The 12500-nt window shown below is 37.2% G+C and overlaps 1 protein-coding gene across 1 annotated transcript in view; it reads right to left on the minus strand.

Moving 5' to 3' along the window:
- LOC119579975 (low-density lipoprotein receptor-related protein 5-like) overlaps positions 1–12500 on the minus strand; it is a 30677-nt gene that overhangs the window by 7931 nt on the left and 10246 nt on the right. The window contains exons 3-22 of the mRNA XM_037927819.1: positions 12257–12332; positions 10975–11248; positions 8943–9004; positions 8715–8858; positions 8507–8671; positions 8262–8277; positions 7840–7984; positions 6906–7096; positions 6446–6656; positions 6121–6231; positions 5235–5448; positions 4827–4990; positions 4405–4578; positions 3877–4107; positions 2212–2353; positions 1858–2022; positions 1440–1581; positions 1141–1329; positions 832–939; positions 49–235 (exon numbers count right to left, since the gene is read on the minus strand). Coding sequence (XP_037783747.1) covers positions 49–235; positions 832–939; positions 1141–1329; positions 1440–1581; positions 1858–2022; positions 2212–2353; positions 3877–4107; positions 4405–4578; positions 4827–4990; positions 5235–5448; positions 6121–6231; positions 6446–6656; positions 6906–7096; positions 7840–7984; positions 8262–8277; positions 8507–8671; positions 8715–8858; positions 8943–9004; positions 10975–11248; positions 12257–12332 — 3111 coding nt within the window. The remainder of the gene's footprint in view (positions 1–48; positions 236–831; positions 940–1140; positions 1330–1439; positions 1582–1857; positions 2023–2211; positions 2354–3876; positions 4108–4404; positions 4579–4826; positions 4991–5234; positions 5449–6120; positions 6232–6445; positions 6657–6905; positions 7097–7839; positions 7985–8261; positions 8278–8506; positions 8672–8714; positions 8859–8942; positions 9005–10974; positions 11249–12256; positions 12333–12500) is intronic.

The following is a 12500-nucleotide window of genomic DNA, read 5'->3' on the forward strand; positions in this document are numbered from 1 at the left end:
ATGAGCTTATAATCCACAAGAGCCTGGAATGCAAGCATTTTCACCTACCTCTCTTCGAAGACCCTCGAGATCACTGCTTTCAATCCGGGAGTTGTCAATGTCAGTCCAGTAGAGTCGTGTGTCCTTGAAGTCAATGGTTAGACCATTTGCACGTCCCATGTCTGTGACTATAACCGACAACTGGGAAGCATCTAAATGGGCTCGAGATATTCTTGGTTCATCTCCCCATTCTGACCTGTGAATATAACAGTACTGGTTATGAATGACCAGGGTTGAGATAAAGGAATCAGTTTAAAAGTATCTATAATCCTCTCTAAAACATAAAAGATTTGCTACACAAGCCACATTTCACTTTTTTTTTTTTATCAGAGAACAAAAAACACAGTTGCTCCTAGATTTTGAAGAAGATTAATACCTAATCAAAATTTCAAAATTCTAACAAAGGAGCCCAAAGTAAAACACTAATGACAAATTCAAAACCAGATGAACCACCCACAAATGGTAGTGAAAGAACGGGCACTATCCCTCATCAAGTTCAATTCCCAGAAGCTATAACAAGATGCAGCCCAACAGGATGGTCCTTGTACGAGCCGCTAGTGGGGATCACGCTTGAACTTCAACTAGTAAACAAGTATTCAATATCTCTAGGGATCAAATCAAGGGGGGGGGGGATCAAAGTCAATTCATGAATTCCTCTACTATGTATTAAACGAAATAAATATAACTCCCCTTCATATGCCCCCTAGTTACCCAAGCAAGCACCAATCCCAAGACAGAACTTTAAACTTTTGAGGATTAAATGGGGATTTATCAAAGTATGAAGCTCCTTACCAATACATGTAGCCTTGGCCTGGGTCAAGGGCAAGGGAGCGAGGACTTGCAATGTTCTGCCATATCAATACACGTCTTGAACTCCCGTCCAATCTGGCAACTTCAATTCTTTAATGGAGAGGGTCTACTATTAGTCTCTCATATTCATAAAGATTGTATGGTACTTTTACAATGCAAGACACATGTTTTAAATGCTATGTTTTCTCAGATTTAGTTATATAAATAAATATAATTTGCATTTGAATCTTTACATAAGTCACAATTCACATCTACATTTACTCCTAAGTAATAACAAAAGCTATGCCTAACCTGTGGTTGCCCATATCAGCCCAGTAGATGTTGCGGGCCAGCCAGTCGACAGCCATGCCCTCTGGATACTCCAGGCCAAACTCTATCACCGGTTCCAGCTGGGACCCATTCATGAAGGCACGAGAAATGGACTTGGCACTGATGTCAGTCCAGTATAATCTGTTGTCGATGCTGTCGAAATCTATTGCCCTGATGGAAAAAATGTTTTTCTTATTCCTCACAGAGAGTAGATCGCAACACAAATTCACAATATACATATGCCAGAGAAGAAGAAAATGAGAAAAAATTAAGTGACTTACATGGCTTCTTCAATACCAGTGACAGGAATGGCAACATTGTGGCTGGTCAGCAGAGAAATGCGCCTGATATCTTCTTTCCGTGTGTAGAGCAAAAAGGCCTCTGGCACCACACAGACCTTTCCATCCTGGGTCAATTCATAACCTACAGATAAGAAAAACTCCAATCAAGTCTGAACTTATAAGAAAAAAAAAGATATGTTAAATGAATTTTCATTAAAAAATTAAATTGTCTGTATTGCTACATTCAACAATAGTTTCCACTGTAAGAGATCTCCAACAGACTTGCTACTTATACTTCTATATCTAATTCTATATGTATCTATCTCTATGTACTTCCTATACAAGAAAATTTAATTCATAATTGGTTTTCGAAGTTATCAAAAGGTGCAAGTACATATAGTAATGCCCAAAATCCTACCTATTGGGCATCCACAGGTGAAGTTGTTGCTGGGTCTGTTGAGGCAGAGGTGTGAGCAACCTCCGTTCTCTACTGCGCAGGGGTTGGATCCTCCTTTCTTGTTCACATTCACAGCTTTCAGACCCATGAGGTCAGGCAGCTGTTCAACTATGGCTTCTCTCATCCCTGACAAAGGAAAGAGGAGTTCATCATCACTGGGATCAAGGAATTAAATATGTATGTCCTAGGAACAGTTTTAGCAACTTGAAAATCCAGAAAAAGTGTCACGAGTCAAAATAAGTTTCTCCTCCAATAGGAAACAATGAAATCCGCAGAGCAAGTTTAATGAATGGAAACCTTCTCTTTTTAACTCACCACTGATTGTGTTAACTCGTTCTATGCTCCGTCTCTGCCAGTCTGTCCAGTAGAGATAGTTGTCCAAGAGAGAAAATCCAAAGACATGAGGAAGGTGGTCACTCAGCAAGACTTTTCTCTCTCTTCCATCAAACAATGCCGTCTGAAGTAGTTATACAACAGATTAATCATACAGTACTGATAAAAAGAGGGTAAATATCTATAGGAGAAAATATGTGCTAAAAAAAAATGAGCACCACTATGTTCTCTCAATTTAACTAATTGCCGCCAGGTGCCGTGTATACATATGCCATGGTATGCCTAAACTCTACTCCGGATAGCGTGTGCATACCTGCCATGGTGCGCCAATCCCATATTCCGGGGGTATGTATGGTCATGCCATAAGGTTTGTGTTACAATTATGGCAAAATGAGTTTTTTGCTACTGAAAATATGATAAAATATGATGAACTAGTTTCTCCCACTTTTTCTCACTTATCCTATACTTTACATTTCATAAGGGCTTCTCGGGCACCCGAGGTTAGCATCTATAAAATGATGTCAGTAATCAGGTTGCGACAGTAAAATTGAGTGTGCGAGTGTGTGCATGTGTACAGAGGGAATAGGAGAGAAAAAGGGGATGGGGGAGGTGGAGAGTGTGATACAGATGTGCAAAATGGGTCACATCATGTGTGGGAGAGGGGAAAAAAAGAAAAGAAAATAGAAAAGAAAAAGAAGAAAGAAACGAGAAAAACACCACAAACAAGGCTTTAGTAGTTGAACAAGGGAATCAGGAACAAGGTAGTTTACCAGTGAAATGGTGGAACGTGACTGGCCTGATATATCATAAGCATCGCTAGTATATATTTGTAAATATAATAAAATCATGAATGTATAATAACAAACTGACCAGGGAAAGTTGTATCTACTGGTACTCACAAAGTAATGATGTAAACCACATGAAAATACTGAAACATACTTTGTAAAAAAATAAACTAAAATAACCAAATAAAATAAAATGCTTTGATATAATGTAGAACATTTGCTACACTAACGTGAATTAAATAGCACCCTCAAAAAATAACTATCATATTATATCAGGAATACCAAACAAGTGTGATAAGTAGATAAGTAGATTCCAATTTCTTGGGGCAGAGAAACTGAAATCTATATTGTGCTCATGAAGTTATAACATAAACCTTAAGTAAAAGCTAAAGTTTATTTATAAGATACTGTGTAAAGAAAATACAAAAGAAAATTCCATAGAAGCCTATGGTTATAACCCCTTGATACCACTCACTGCTTACTATATTCAGAGTAAAGAGCAACTAATGATCAACTATGGAGTCTAAACAATGAAAAAATTCTACATTCTTGACTTATCAGAAAATATGACAAATATAAGCTTCAGAAAATAATAACCACGGAAAATACAAAATTGTTTCTTAGCACATGCTAGGGAGATAACATAATCCCTCATCAGCTAGGCCCAGGCACTACGAATACCACCCGGGATGGAGGGCTTGCCTATTGGAAAATCACCTGGCAGCATTGAGTTAACAAATACCTATGTCGAATACCTCCAAACTAAGAAAGAGAAAAATGAGGAAGAAAAGAAAAAATTTAGGAAGAAAAAAGAGGAAGGAAGAATAAATAATAATAGAAAGGAGCACAGGAACTCTCTCACCTCAATCTTATCGGTTTCAGCATCACACCAATAGATTCTCCTCCTCTGGAAGTCAATAGCCACTCCATTGGGCCAGCCAAGATCTGTGCTGACAATGACCTGCCTCATGGAGCCATCCAGGGCTGCCCTCTCAATCTTGGGCTTCTTTCCCCAGTCTGTCCAGAACATGAGGCCTCCATCTGGGTCTACCGCAATGGCCCGCGGCTCATCTAAGTGGTCTGTGATCAGGATCTAGGGGAAGATTTTTGTTTTTGAAGATTCTTCATTTCATCTATTTACTTTATTTATTTTTCATGAAATAAGCCTCATGTCTGTGATTATTTCACATCATTTTGCAATGATTTTGAAAATTTCATAAAGAGTACCATCTGGATGATATGCCCACTGTGGACACACACATTTACAGTATAATTATAGTACCAATAATGGAATGTTCCAAAAAAAAAAAAAAAATCATACAAAATGATAACATAATTCAATCTACACTCTTTAATGACACTTAACAAAATAATCCAACTCAGCACATACCTTCCTGGCAGTACCATTCAGCCTCGCCACTTCAATCCGATCTGGCCCAGTGTCCGTCCAGTAAAGATTACGAGCCACCCAATCAACCGCAATGCCATCTGGGTTGAAGACTTCTGCTGACACAACTACCTGTTGTTCAGATCCATCTAGCTTGGCACGCTGAATACACAGGGCCTGAGCGGAAGAGGAGGAGATGAGTGGCTGTTACTCTCATGCACTTTTTTCTTAGTTTTCATGAGAGGAAAAATGTAACATGATCAGTAACAACATCAACAACAATCAACATTGATAATGATAGTAATACATAGTAAAATTATTCTGTTTATGGGATTCTTAAATAAAGGTCATAAAAGCACAAATAAATAGAACACTCTACACTGACAAAATTCAGAACATCAACTCATTTGGCAACACAAACAGACCTCATCATCAGTCCAGTAAACAAAGCCATCAATGGGGTCAAAGTCAACTGCAATGGCATGCTTGACCCCAGATACAGGCATGACAATGGCAGTGTGGTCTGGGGTGTCTAAGGAAATTCGCCGCAGATCTGTTCGCCTGGCCAGGATCAGCATTTCCTCCGACCCTGAAATGGTGATGGCTACATAAATCTGATGAAGAGTATGGAGGGAAAATAACACTGAAATCTATTCCCTAACACTGGATTGGCTTTACTCCTAATCAAAGGTGAAATGCATTAGAAATAAAAAAAAGTTAGAAGAGGGTAGGTTACAGACAACCAAAGGCCCTGGATTATGGCCCTGAAAAGAATATGATAACTTCTTACCTAATTACATCAGTATAATCAATAACCAATACAAAAACAATACCATTGGCACATGTATAGTTGTCAACCAGCTTTACTCCCGTGGGACAAGCACAGGAGAACTTCTTGGGGGCAGGGGCAGCCAGGCACAGGTGGCTGCAACCCCCATTGTTGTTCTGACAAGGGGTGTCCACCTGGGGCTGTCGTGCTGGGTCATACACATGAATGTACATTGGGGAGAGGTTTGTGCCCAGCTGGTGGTGTTTGTCGCAGGTGCGCTGAAGCAGAGAAGGGGGTAAGAGATGCCTTTATTAAGGTTCTCTAGAATTCAGAACAACTAGAACATGAACCACAGAATTCATTTTTATTACAATCTTATAACTTTTGATAATTCTACTTGTGGCATAACTAACCATTTCACATTTCAGTCACACACTAACTGCCTGCTTTGTGGTATACCTCATATTTACCATCTTGGGTATACCAAATAATAATTCATTTTGAGTACTCATTATTTTTATTACTAGAATATTTATCTTGGTTAGCTGGCTATTTCCACTGTAAGCATGTTGAAATAAAAGTAAAAAATGAAATGCGTTTTTATAGAGATGACATTTTTTGATGACATCTCATTTTCAGCTAACAATGTGATGATGCTGAATTATATCATCAGATATGGTAAACAAGGTAACAAAAAAGGACATTGACCCATCAATGACAGTATCAGAAATCTCTTGGCATAACTGACTCTGGTGACTTCTGGCAACCATCCTCTACAAGTATCAGAACCTCCTGCTTGACTCACTCTAGCGCACTGTGACTCCTATATCTGTACCCGTCACAATAAGTTGGTTTGTTATGACAGCAATAGGCGTGGCCCGGCAGATACGGGTTAAGAGAGAGAAAAGCCAAAAATAAACACTACAAAATCTTCACACAACAAAACTCACATTTTCATTAATGTTGCAGTAATGGATGGACCGAGTCTCCCAGTCAGTCCAGTAGAGTGTGTGGTTGAAGTAAGTCAGGGCAAATGGGTGAGGTAATTTCTTCTTTACGACCTGAAACAGACAGCAGATTTTTTCCATACCTTTCTAAATTTTCTTTTTCACCTTTGCCTTCAAGGTGGCATACTGAGAATATGAACTTTTTCAGCTGTAGACATATCAAGTTCCAAGACAGGCAAAAGCAAATAACTACAAAAAGCAACTGTAATGAAGATATTCTTATCTTTATTATCTGCACACAAAAAGACATATCAGCAAGAAGAGCTACCTTCGTTCTCTTCTCCCCATGGAAATTGACAGAGGCAATGTACGAAAGCCGTGCATCTGCCCAGTAAATAACTCTCTGGTCGTAGTCAACCGTCAAGCCATTGGGCCAAAAGATCTCATCCTTCACAATGACCTTCCTCGTTGCAGAATCTCCATCCATTCCCGCACGCTCTATTTTGGGGTTTTCGCCCCAATCTGTCCAGAACATCAGTCTGGAATAAAAGGAGGGAAATTAACAAAAGTATCACATTTCCGTTTTGATGGCTGCTTGTCGAAAAGAGTGCTTACTGATGTTGTTACTAAGTAATTGAATGGTGGAGAAACAGTAATTTTTTTTTTAATAATCTAAAAAAAAATAATAACAATAATAATAATAATAATTAATAAAAAATTAATAAAAAGAAGAAGCTAAACATTTTGAACTTCAGCAAAAAAATGTACAAATAAGGAGGCAACATTACCCTTCTGATGGCACGAGCGCAATGGCTCTTGGTTGGTCCAAGTCCTTCCAGAAGAGCACTTGACGGTACTTGTTGTAAAGCTCAGCCACCTCGATCCGGTTGGTGTCTGAGTCCGTCCAGTAGAGCTTCTCCCCAAGCCAATCCACCGCCAGGCCATCGGGGGAGATGATGCCCCGCGTGATCACTGTCACCTGCGCAAAAGAAAAAAATAACTGCAGACTCCCTTAACCCTCAACTTCCAGTCTACGTAGTCCTCTCTGGCTCAGTGTGTTTCAAATCTAATTACAATAATTTCTTTTCTTGGCAACACTTCTTTGTTTCAATTTAAAGCATATCAAATCAAACCAGTGTTACTCACAAACACCATGGCTGACTTCTTTACACAATATCTAATTCTATTCATCATTTACCCAAAACATAACAGGAAAAGACTGCAAGCTTTGCTGCCATTTAGGAAAGGAATGAGGATAGTCAACACAATCACAGATTCCTAGTATTTAGGCCTAACAATCTTTTGACGTCTGCCAGTCTTAGTTTACTTAGGTCTGCCTGCCTGCCTGGCAGGCAGACCTAATAACAATAAAAGTAATAGTAATAGTAATAGTAATAGTAATAGTAATAGTAATAGTAATAGTAATAGTAATAGTAATAGTAATAGTAATAGTAATAGTAATAGTAATAGTAATAGTAATAGTAATAGTAATAGTAATAGTAATAGTAATAGTAATAGTAATAGTAATATAGTAATATAGTAATAGTAATTAATATATAATATAATATATAATAAGTAATAGTAATAGTAATATAATTAATAAATAATAGTTATATAGTAATAGAATAATAGTAATATAATATATATATATAATAGTAATAGTAATAGTAATAATAACAATAATAATAATTAAAATAATCTTCTTCATGCACCATGCTTTACAGCAATGGCAACCACAGACCTCCAAACATCTCTATTTTGACACCAGGTATGAGTTCCGTATTGTCCCTTGCCCTTATCCAGTTCTTCAAAGTATCCATTTGTTTCTGTCTTTGTCTCCCTCTTGCCCGTTTTCCTTCTATTCTTGCTGTTAGGATTACAAGCTCTAACTCCTTAGCTCTGATAATGTGCCCAATAAATTTCATTTGCTGTTCTTTCACTTTGTTGAGAAGCTGTCTCTTCCAGCCTGCCTGCCATTACTTTTTCATTTGTTCATTTTCTGTCCAGCTTATTCTTTCCACCCTCCTTAAACACCACTTTTCAAAACTTTCTATATGTTTTTGATTATCTTTGGTCAAATTCCAAGTTTCGCACTCATATTTCAACACCGATCAAATGTAGCATTTTAGTACTCTTGCTCTTACACTAAATGACATTTTCCTGTTTGTGAGAATGTTTCTCTTTTTCCCAATAACTTCTTTTGCCACCCCTTTAAATTCAACATTACTACTTGAATTTTCAGTTATGATACTTCCCAGGTAATCAAATTTGTTTACTTGTTGTAATACATTGTCTGCTATTTTAATAATTGCATCTCGGTGTATCTTTTTTCTTTGATGTTACCATTATATATGTCTTTTGCTGTTTAAGGTAAGTCCCTTGTTCTCACTTTCTGCCATAACTATATCTAAAAGTGTCTGGAGGTTCCTCATTGATGCTATCAGCACAGTGTCATCTGCATATCGTATGCTGTTGGTGCATCTGCCTCCTGTCTTGATTCCCAGTAGGTTGTCTAATTTCCTTAAAATAATTTTGTTGTAGAGCCAAAATAAACCTGGGGACAGGACACACACCTCTTTTAATCTTTTGCCTCTCACCTAATTCTCCTTCATGTCTAATTGTTGCTTCTTGTTCCCAATAAATATTTCTAATGATCCTCATATCTCTTCCGTCTACATTTATATTGCATAGAATTTTAAATAATTTCTCATGCCGAACTTTATCAAAAGCTTTTGTGAAATCTGTAAAATAAATGTACAGGTCTTGTCGCATCTCTGCTGCTCTTTCTATTATTGTTCTTAGTAGAAAAATTGCATTTCGGATACCCTTTCCCTCCGCAAAACCACACTGGCCGTCTCCAATCTCTGCTTTTACCCTTTTCTTTGCTCTATACATTAAAATTCTTCAGAGGATTTTGATATGACTAATTAAACTTATTGTTCTATGGAATTCACATTCCGTTGCCCCAGTTTTTTTTGGAATTGCTATGAAAATTGATCTTAGTAGGTCTACAGGTATGTTTCCTGTTTTGTATATTTCATCAATTATTTCCTTCATTGTGTCTTTTCCTAACACCCCTGAAGCTTCTGTCATTTCAATCTGTACCTGAAGCCTTTCCCTTTTTCATGTTTTTGATTGCATGTTCTATTTCTGTGTCTATTTTATCTGGTCCTTATTTTCGTCTCTGATGGATGGTTTGTTACCCCTTTCATCTGCAAAAAGATCTTCTATGTATTCAGAAAGTCATTTTTTTCCATTATAAGTGTACCTTCTTTAGCTTTTATACATCCACTAGCGCTGCATATTTCCTTGCCTGTTATTTCTTTGATGTCCCTGTATATTTCTTTAGTACCTGCATTTTTCAATCTTTCTATCCTTTCGCACTTTTCATTTCACCACTTCTTTTCTTCTAGACATTTCTTTTTGATTATTTCATTTAATATTCTATATTCTTCTTCTGATTTTTGTTTCACTTTCCTAATTTCTTCCACAAGATCTAGAATTTGTTTATTCATCCACCTCTTTTTTTATTTTTTATTCCTTGTAGGAATTATTTTTGTTGCACTTTCATTCATTATGTGTATATAATTTACAGAATGGAATTTACATCAATATTCTCTTCACTTGACAGATGTTCAATCTATTTTTAATTTACAGTTGGAAAGTTTTGTGATTTTGGGATATTTAAATTTTTCGAGGTCTAAATTTTCCTCTTTAGTTTTCATCGGTTTTTGTTTCTTCAATTTGATCTTGATTATTGCAACTACTGAATTATGGTCGCTATCGCAATCCGGGGTATGTTTTTGCCTGCCTTACCGCGCTCCTGAACCTCCTGTTGATAGTTATTTAATCAATTTGATTTCTAGCTCTGTTGCCTGGAATTTTCCATATGCACAGCCTGCTTGGTGGGTGTTCAAACCACGTGTTAGTAATAATCTGATCTTTTTCAGACCACCACTCTATCCTTTTTTCACTCTTCCATTTATTTCTCCAAGACCGTATGGCCCTACTACTTTTCCACTTCTTCCCTTTCCCACTTTTGCATTTAGATCGCCTAGAACAACTTCTACATCCTGTGATGTACATTGACATTGGTATGCCTCTTCGATTTGATCATAAAAACTTTCTATTTTTTGCTCTGTTGATTCTTTAGTTGGGGCATTACCTTGTATGATGATAATATTAAACAGATGTCCCTTTAACTTAACCCTTTGCCGACGGGTGGCATGTACGCACATGCCATGCCATGGCGGGACTATTTGCCGGGGGCATGTATGTACATGCCATGGTGTATGTATAGACATGCCATGAGTTTTTTTTGTTACAATCATGGCAAAATATTATTTTTCTGCCACTGAAAGTGTGATTAAGTCATTTTTAACCCTTTTCATTTTTACTATGCAAAAAAACGACGATTTCAACTCCATGATGCCCCACACTGCTTATTTTATTCAGACTATAGACCGAATAATGATCAACTATGGAGTCTATATAACAACAAAAATATCCTTCAATCTCGATTTATCAGGAAATATGGCAAGTAGAAAATAATGAAAACTGAAAATACAACATATGCTTCATAGTATTACGAAGAAACGGCATGGGATGCTGGTATTTGGCATGAGTGGTCGCGCATGCGAGGGCGAGGGACGATATAAGCCCCCGGCAGCGAGGCCCAGGCCACTATGAATACTACCCGTCGGGAAAGGGTGAATACATAATACCCTATTTGATCTGCACAGTGTCCTAGCAGACTCCTGATTGCAATTTTATTCAGCATTACTGCTCCTCCCTTTTCACTTTTTTCTCATCCAGAAAATATGATTGTGCTATCTCCTATATGTCTTTTCCCTGCACCCTTCCATTTGACTTCCGATAAAGCCACCAATCTTCGTTCTTTTCATTTCCTTTTCTACGTTGTTCATTTTTCCATTTTGTACCAAGGTTCTAACATTGCAAATCCTGATCAGGTAAGCATTTTTAAGAGACTTTGTGTTCATTCTTGTACGCTCTGTAGTTGCACGATGATAGTCGAGCTTCACCTGCAGTGCATGAGATCTCGACCGAGTGAAGAGATGTTCTGACATGGAACATTCCACTGACGCTGTTGGCTTTGACATCCTTGTTTGTTCTGTCCATGGTTAATACTTGGGTACATATTGAAGTGGGTACCCTTGGGTTTCCCTTGTTCCTTCTTCAGCAGCAGTGACTATACTAGCTCTTTAGCCCTGGCCATTGATCTGGATGAGATTCCTCTGCCAGCATTGGTTTTTGCTAACCATGAATTTCTACTCTAGAATCTATTTAGCAAAATATCCACCACCTGCGAGTCATGGCTTCACATATCCCTGATGGGGCGGGGGGGGGGGGGGGGGGGGGGGGATAATAGCAGGATAATACACCTTGTCCAGGAGTGACCTGCAGGCATCATCATCATCATCATCATCATCATCATCATCATCATCATCTTCATCTTTTTACGTTTTGTTGATGTTCCATTGCCTCAAACTTCAATCACCCTAGGTCTCTGGTAGTGACTCGGTGTTCGATTTTAATTAGCAGATCTAAGGAAATGTTTGCAAAAAAAAATAAAAAATAGAAAAATAAATAAATAAAAAAAATGTATATAATAATAATAATAATAATAATAATAATAATAATAATAATAAAAATAATAAAAAACAACAAAAATAAATAATTAAATTAAAAATAATAAACAACAATAATAATAATAAATAATAATAATAATAAATAATAATAAAAATTATTAATAATAAAAATTATTAATAATAAAAAAAAATAATAATAATAAAAAAAAAAATAATAATAATAATAATAATAATGATGATGATGAGGCACCATTAATAGACTCAGGACACCATGACTTTCGATAACTTTGATGTAAAGCACATTTCACAAGAGAGGGGAAAAAAAGGTTCCTTTTCTTGCAACTCACTTGGTTTAAATGTGTTGACATTATTTTTTTTTATGAACTTATAAAGACTATAAAAAAGACACTAATACCAAATTGAAATCACATCTTAATTCCTGATTTTGCCAAAGATCTTTCATACAGAAACACATCCAATGCAAAATACTCTCTTGTCCTGACGACCGCCAGTTTTTAAACTGAACGCACTTGATGACTCAATGTATGTTGTCAGCAACAACTGGCCCTTGTGGTAGTAGTCCACAGAAGCTGCATCATTAACATCCTGTAACAAAGAGAAAGGAAGAGAAATAAAATGTGAGCTCAAAATTTACAAGCTGGTTTAAATGCATATAATGATTTCAGAGGAGAGGTGGTATGAGCAAGGTAGGCCCAGGGGAGAAAAAAAATAAGGACAGAGAGGGAGGGAGAGAGGGGAGGGAGAGGAGGAGGA

Source organism: Penaeus monodon, chromosome 13 (genome assembly GCF_015228065.2).
Source record: "Penaeus monodon isolate SGIC_2016 chromosome 13, NSTDA_Pmon_1, whole genome shotgun sequence".
NCBI classification, from domain to species: Eukaryota; Metazoa; Arthropoda; class Malacostraca; order Decapoda; family Penaeidae; genus Penaeus; species Penaeus monodon.